The following is an 8,365-nucleotide window of genomic DNA, read 5'->3' on the forward strand; positions in this document are numbered from 1 at the left end:
ATTTACCTTCATTTATTTTTAAAGGTCAATAAATGGGCTTGTGACAATTTTGGAAACTCAAAGGTCAAGGTAATTTTTTCAATATTTTACATGCTTTCTGTGCGATGTCTGCTTTTGTTTGTGTATAGATATGTGATATGAATTTCAAACTATATTTTTATAATTATATCTCAAAAAGTTTTGAAATGAGCGGCTAAGCTTAAAGGGGTATTTCCAACATAGACATTTATGGCATATCCACCGGATATAACATAAATGTCTGATAGATATGGGTTCTACCTATGGCACCCGCACCTAACTGGAGAACTGGGGTCCACTGTTCCCTATCCCACCAGGTAAGGCGGTTACGGGCCTCTGCATCAGGGAGGGTATGAATGTGGAGATGGCCACACATGTGTGTCTCTCTTCCTATTCACTTCTATGGGCGTTACGGAAACAGCTGAGCAAAACCCGCACCCATCAGACATTTATGGCATGTCCTCGGAGAATACCCCTTTAACAGCTATTCAACACACACAATTTAAAGAGGTTCTCCACCTACATTTATTTCTATCGGAGGCTTAACTAGAAAGTGCTGGACCCTAGGGCAAACATTTGAATGGTCGCCCCCGCCGGAGCAATTTACCACCATTCAGTGGAGTAGGGTCCAGAGTGAGGGGACAACCCCTTTAAAAGGTTTGTATCACCAAGACAATCCCTTTATAAAATGAAGCAGTTGATCCTGCATCTGGCCACTCCTCTTCCCTGCTGCGGGCGCTGCAGTGGAAATGTAGCATTACATATTGACCATTCAAATGAATGCATTTAATATATTACATTGCTGGGCCGGGTCTGCCAGAGGGGCAGCCACTTTACTCATAGAGGGGTCTCCTGAGCGGGGAAATCCTCTCTATTATGTCAATATGCTGTATTAAGGCATATAGACAGGGGTTGTCTTAATGAGGGGGAAAAAAAAAGTCACTGCCAACCTAAACCTTAACTCTAGCCCTGCCGCAATAATCCAAAACTACTTGTGTCCTATATCAAAGTAATTATATCAGAAAAAGAAAATCATTTTAAGATTTTATTTTAAAGACAATTTCACTATTAAGAAAAATAAAAGAAAGCAGTCCTTTTTTTTGCCATTTTGCTAGTTTTGCCCTAAAAAAAGCAATTTTTTTATAAAAATTGTATTAAAAAAATCAAGCTTTAGCGGTGACTAAAAAAGACAAATATTTTTAGACATGTAACAGTTAATCCGGAGTATACTAAAAATTGCTACATTTTGCCTGGTCATGGGGTGTGTTCCGACATGGTGAATTTGTTGTGGATTGTTAGTGCAAATTCCGACCTGAGAATCTGCAACAATTTACAGTGCAATGTTTTTTGTTTTTTTTTAGACTTAATTTGCTCATAGCGAATTTGCCACAAAATCCATGGCGTTTTAACTCACGCTAAGGCAGCTTTTACAAGGCTGTAACATGAGCGCATTTTAGCTTTCGCTTTGTATTATCGGCGCAACTCCCGAATCTCCGGTGGTTCAACTCAACCCTATGCCGTAGAGCCCTATTATGATCTAAGTTTAGCTGTTGAACTGCAGGAGGCTTAAGGGTAGCACCTGTAATACGGACGCTAACATGTGCCCGTATTACAGCCGTGTGTGGGCGAAAATATCCCTGTACTTAATGCAGAGAAGGAGCAACTTGGAGCAGTCACACGGCGATTCCTAATTTCAGCCTGTGTTATTACTCAGATTTTATTAAAAACATATTTAGGTGGAGAACTCCTTTAAGGCTTCTCGGTGACCATCTGCAGAAAAGACTTTGTTGGAGAAAAAGGCATGGAGCACTTTCCCCTTCTGAAGGTTTTGGCTTTCATACCCAAATATAGTCTTTTCAGAAGGTGCCAAAAAAACGAATCTTTGGTTTGCCCTTAGTAGTGTTGTAGTGGCTGCATTATCCTTCAAGAAAGTTTGCCGACAGGATTTCTTTGAGATGTACAGTTTGTCAGTATGCACATAGTTTGGAGAATATTCAGGAATTGGTGTGGAATTTTGGTGCTACCAAACAATGCCTTCTATATACAATGTATTGCACAGCTAGATGCTGGTACAACATAGACCTAGGCCCGAAGGCTGGCACCAGTGTTTACCCAGACTTTTAATTCCTACTGTTGGTGTTTTTCTACTTCATTCAGTACACATGCCTGTACGTTAGCAACACAATTCACAAATTATTATAGTATTTGGCAAAAAGCAAGCGAATGCTATAGATTTTTCATTCCTGAGAACAATGCACAATGGCAATGTTAATCCGATGGCAAGGTATCTATTGAAGAGTTTATTAAAATGTGCATGGTGGGTTGTAGCAGTCCGCTGCTTCACTTTGTGGAGATTTTAATCCTGGTGCATCCTGCATAGGTATTGTTTCTGACCTGCCACTTGCTGGTAAGTCACTACCCTGCTGGCATGACTTTCCAGAGTTTCTCTCAGTTTCCGCACTGGCTGTCATGTCCACTTACACGGCATACTTCCATGCTGTTTTTGAGACTTTAACTTGAAATCAATGTATCTAATTCTTCATTATCACTCTATGCCAATAGCATTCCCTCTGTATTTAAGAAGTGCAAGCTGCGTGAAAAGCAATTTTCTAATTAAACATGCTGCATGCTGGGAAACTGATAAAGTCTAGAGATTACATATACCACATCACGCTAGATATGTGACTGATATAATAAATATACCAGATATGTGTTACTGTACGTTCTTGGAAAGACCAGGTATAGGCGCACTGACATGCAAATTATTTTGTCTAAGCCCTAATACCTGACCAATACCTGCTGAAAACATACCAGATCCCGCCAGAGTGCTCAGCTAGCAATTATATCAATGAAAGTTCAGGGAGATCTTTTTTTTTAAACTCGTTTTATTAAAAGTAACTGTCAGAGTCAATCCATCACATACATCAGGAGAACATTATACATTCAATAGTGCATATGTCAGAAGACTCAATATATACAAAGGGATTACTCGCAGGTATCCATCATAATAACCCGTGGTTCGCAGACCACACACACATAATACAGGATTCTCAATGCATTCCACCCCGACTTTTATTACATTACATCATGAGAATAGGAATACTCCCACTTTTCAATATTCTATCACCCCGCCCCAATCCTCTTGTACATCATACCCTGAAGCACCTGGACGTGTCATCCTCCCTAGTCTTTTACCCTCTCCCACCCCCAGCTTGTGCCAGAGCAGCTGTTAGCCCTTGGACTGTACAATGAGTGAGACTTGATGAGCACCACCCATCCCAGATCAGATCAAATTTAGCTGGCTTTCCCCGGTGTTTATACACTATTTTCTCAAATGGAAGCATGTCATTGACCATTTTGCGCCATTGCGCTACTGTCGGGGTCCTATCCGCCATCCATCTCATGGCCACCGCTTTTCTTGCCATAAACAGTGTTTCTCTGAGAAAAATCTTCTCATATACTGACCATTGCTCCTCATTTAGCAGTCCCAATAAACACACCTCCGGCCTGCAAGTTATCGTCCTTCCCATCACTGCCGTTAATAATGCAACCACCTCCTCCCAAAAACGAAGAATCCGGTGACAACCCCACATTAGGTGTATAAAGTCTGCCCTCATCTCTCCACACCTATGACATTGTGAGGACTCCAATCTTCCCATACGATGTAACTTTACGGGCGTTAAATAACATTGGTGGATGATAAACAGTTGCACAAGTTTATTATTTGCAGCTGGTGAAACCAGCAGATGGGAGCCCTGCGCCTCCCTCCATTCCTCTGCTGTGAGTTGTGGGATTAATGCACGCCACCTATCCTCCACCCCCAGTGGTTCCATTTGCATTTTAGCCTCCATTAGATAAGAATAAATTTGGGAAATAGCACCTCTTGTAAACGGCGTGCACAGCCTCACCACCAAGTCACAGCTAGAGTATGTCACGGAGTTCAATGGGAATTGTGCTACTAGAGCATGATGAAGCTGTATGCAATATAATTCATCCCCTGGCGGTATATTGAATGCTGCCCGAATCTCGCTCACCGTCATCACCGACCCTTCTTCCGTTAGCAGTTGTGATACAGTAACTACCTCTCTAGATGACCAGTAACGTTTCCCCGCCAACCCATGCAAATGAGAAAAGCTCGGGTTATCCCACAACGGACTCTCCGCCACCACCCCCACACATCCCAGTACATCTTTAGCCTGTTGCCAGACTCGTCTCGCCAGCTTATGTAAGGGTAACAGGGAGCGGTGTCTAAAATCATACGGCTCCAGTATCGGCCATAAAGTTTTTAAGCCCAGTACTCGGGCTAGATGATTCTCAGCATTAGTCTTTAGGGGGGGGGAGACCCAAGAGATCAAGTACCTTAGCTGCCCCGCCAAATAATATAGAAAAACATCCGGTAACGCAGCCCCAGCCTCATCTTTAGGTCTTTGTAGAATCGATAGCTTGAGTTTAGATCTCCCCCCCCCCACGCAAACGGCGCAAACAACGAATTTATTATTTTAAAGAACCTTTTAGGCACCAACACATCCATGTGCTCCAGCACATACAAGAACTTTGGCATTACTATCATTTTTAATAGATTGACACGTCCTGCTACTGACAAAGGCAGGCCTTTCCACACCTGTATTTTGTCCCTTAGATACGTGACCAAGGGCGCTACATTTAACCCATACGATCTAGTGCTATCTCTAGCAATATTAATCCCCAGGTACTTGAACTCTGATCTTACCGGCAGTCCGCTAAACTGGGTGCCCCATCCACAATTATCCTGTCTCAACGGCATCAGATACGATTTAGACCAGTTAATTAGTAACCCTGAGTATCTTCCAAAATCGTTAATAAGGGAAATAGCTCTGGGGAGGGTGGCATTGGGGTTCGCCATAAACAACGCCATATCGTCCGCTTATAATCCTATCCGGTCCTCTCTGTCTCCTATTCTAATTCCCATATATGCAGGATCCTTCCTAATTTTAAGAGCCAGTGGTTCAATGGCTAAAGCGAAGAGAAGTGGCGAAAGAGGGCACCCCTGCCTCGTGCCCCTATGGAGGCCAAAGGAAGGGGACAGGGCCCCATTCACCAACACCTGCGCTCGTGGAGATTTATATAACAAGGAAACCCAATTAATAAATCTCTCCCCAAACCCAAATCTTCGCAGTACTGCCAGCAGATAAGGCCATTCTACCGAGTCAAATGCCTTTGCCGCGTCCAAAGATGCCACTGCCCAGTCCTGCTGCTCCTCCCATCCGATCTGTGTCACCACCTGTACCCGCCTAATATTTTCTGAGGTGGACTTGCCAGGTATAAAGCCACACTGGTCTGAATGGATAATCTCTTTTATCACTCTGCAGAGCCTACTAGCTAACATCTTAGTCAAGATTTTGTAATCCACTGTCAGCAATGAGATCGGTCTATATGAACCACATTCTTCTGGTTTTTTGTCTGGCTTCAGCAACACAATTATGGTGGCGTCACACATGGATTCCGGAAGAGCGGAATTCCGAAAGCTGTGTTCAAACAGGGCCAGCAATTGGGGGGCCAGCAGCTCTCCATATTGTAAATATACCTCCAGAGGAATACCATCCGGCCCTGAAGCCTTCCCCTTAGCCAATGAAGCCATTCCCTCCAAAACCTCATCTAACGTAAATGGAGCCTCAAGCGATGCCACCCCCTCCGCTGTCAATGAAGGAAACAATATTCCTTCCAAGTAGCTCTCCATCTCCTCCATCCTATAATCCACTTTTGATGCATACAGCTGATCATAAAATTGTGTAAATTGCTCGAGAATCTCTCCCGGGGAGGTGTAGATCTCATCTCCAGGCCCCGCTATGCCCATCACCGGGGGGGATCTAGAGCTGTTCCGTACCATTTGTGCCAGAATTTTACCCGATTGGTTGCCCAGTTCAAAATGGGATTGTTTGCTAAAGAATAAGCTACGCGATGTCTTATCCCTCAGGATCTGCAAATACTGTCTACCCAAATCCAGCCATGCATTCCGGTTAGCTGGTGTGGGATCCTGAACAAATGCCCCTTCCGCCTGTGAACATTGATATGCTATGTCCTCCTCCTGCAGGGCGGATGCTCGTTTTACATAGGATATGGAGGATCGGAGACACCCCCTTAAATAGGCCTTGAGGGTATCCCACACCAGTGACCGATTTTCCATCTGAGCATGCGCTTCTATAAAAATTGATAACTGATCCGGTATGCGATCATTCTGTTGGATGAGCTGAAGCCAAAACGGATGTATTTTACCCATCCCCCTTCTGCCTACCTGTGGCCTTTTTAATGTCAATAAGATCGGGCTATGATCCAAGATCCCCCTCGGTAAATGATCCACTGATTCTATCTCCTGGAAAACCGCATGTGATCCAAATATATAATCAATTCTGGACAACGCGTTGTACTGCAAGGTGTGACATGTAAATTCTCTGATCCCTTCATGTGTCACCCTCCACAAGTCTATCCATCCCATTTCCTTTACCAACATGCTCAATTGAGTGGAACTACCAGGGCCTCTACTCCCATTCCCCGGCAGTCTATCCATACCTGGGTCCATAACCAAGTTGAGATCCCCCATCATGATCACTCGAACCCCGGGGTGTGCTGCCACAAATCGGACGGCTTCCTGAATTACTGCCAATGAGGCTGGTGGAGGATTATACACCCCCATGATCACATATGGGCAATTATCTAGAACCGCGTGTAAAAAAATGTACCGCCCCTCCGGGTCTACACTGGATTGTAGCAATTTCCAACGAAGCTCTGCGTGTACTAAGATGGCCACCCCTCTGGAGTACGAAGTGTGCCCCACCCACTGTACCCAGGGCTTATTCAGACTCGACACGGTGTCCGGTGTCATGTGTGTTTCTTGTAGACACGTTATATGTGGACGCTGTCCCCGCACAGTAGCAAATATCATATGCCTCTTTTCAGGAGACCCCATTCCCCGGACATTCCAGGACATTAACCGTAATCCTGCCATTTCATACTGTTAACACACATTGGAGCACCACTGCCCTGAAGCCTTTCCCCCAGCCCCTGAGTAACATCAGGGAGATCTTTGGTTAGGTCCTCACACTGGAAAGTTAGTGGTCACCAGTAGTTTTTAACCCCCCAAACAAAATAGTAGATCTGTACAGTATAGTGAAGACCCTCTCTAAAGAAATTCCCATAGCTCCGCTTCCTGGACCCCTGTGAGTGTAATGAGGAGTCTAGTCATCACTAAGAGTTTTTACATGGAGTTAGGCTGCGTTGTAATGTCCTTTTACTATGTTTTTATTTTTCAGGGTGGACTTAACAGGGATTTTAGATCTGCATGCATTCGATAGTTTGTCTGGGAAAAGGTAATGTCAATATAATACATTTTTCATCCTTTTGTAGTATAAAAATGCCTAGTGCCAATTCCGGCCCCCCGATCCAGTATTTAATAATACTTAATAATACTCTCTAATCTGGATACTGGAATATCCAACAGAGAGGGTTCATGATACCACTTTGTGTCCGCACGTCATGCTATAAAAACATCAGGTGGGAAGAACTCTCCACCTCTCTATCAATAGAGCCCAGGTAGGTAAGGTGTTAGGGGCAATTTGCTAAAATGAATCAATACAGCAATAGTGCAATGTGTTGCCTTTCTAATATTTTAAGATGGAATATGAACAAATAAACAGGTGTAGAAAATGTGTTGTTGTCCAGCACAGCATTAAGGCCCTGTTTACATCTCGCTTTTTCCCTAAGTCTAGCGTGTCCGTCAGGCTCCATTAGCTCGACAGAGACCAAAGTCTACTTTTGGCCTCTGTCGGACAATATATATACCGGTATGCTATTTTAATAAAACATATACTGCACAGTATACTTCTTTAAATGGGAGCCTATGGGTGACGTATGCCACTGTACGGTATATGTCACAGGCATCCGTTACACGTATACGTCATGGGCTTTTCATGACTTATACGTAAAACGTGTACCATAATAGATTGTGCATGGGTGCCTAACAGTGGCAAATGTCACCCCTAGGCTATAATGTATACAGCATAAAAAGAATTATGAGTTCATGATGTATACATTAAACAGATATCATTATACCCTTTGTGTAACGGATGACACTGTTAGGCATCCGTCACAGACCACATTTAACGCATACGTCGCAAGCTTTTCCCCAGCGTATACTTTAAACCTAGGCAAAAAACGAAATGTGAATGGGGCCTAAATACTGTGTTCTACCTTTATATTTTAATCTAGTACTATCTGTTATCTAGTTATAACTAAAAGTGTGCTTCATGTTTGGCTATCATACAGAAAATCTGTTCCCCTCATATAGTATGTGCACGACTGGGATAAGAGGTTT

General features: G+C 43.6%; 1 protein-coding gene across 4 annotated transcripts in view; it reads left to right on the forward strand.

The window, feature by feature from the left end:
- Positions 1-8,365, forward strand: part of LOC142652216 (zinc-regulated GTPase metalloprotein activator 1B-like) — an 88,833-nt gene that overhangs the window by 65,866 nt on the left and 14,602 nt on the right. For all 4 annotated transcript variants that reach the window (XM_075827826.1, XM_075827835.1, XM_075827816.1 and 1 more), the window contains exons 10-11: positions 25-69; positions 7,305-7,361. In XM_075827826.1, the coding sequence (XP_075683941.1) occupies positions 25-69; positions 7,305-7,361 (102 nt within the window). The remainder of the gene's footprint in view (positions 1-24; positions 70-7,304; positions 7,362-8,365) is intronic.

Source organism: Rhinoderma darwinii, chromosome 1 (assembly GCF_050947455.1).
Source record: "Rhinoderma darwinii isolate aRhiDar2 chromosome 1, aRhiDar2.hap1, whole genome shotgun sequence".
Taxonomy (NCBI): domain Eukaryota; kingdom Metazoa; phylum Chordata; class Amphibia; order Anura; family Rhinodermatidae; genus Rhinoderma; species Rhinoderma darwinii.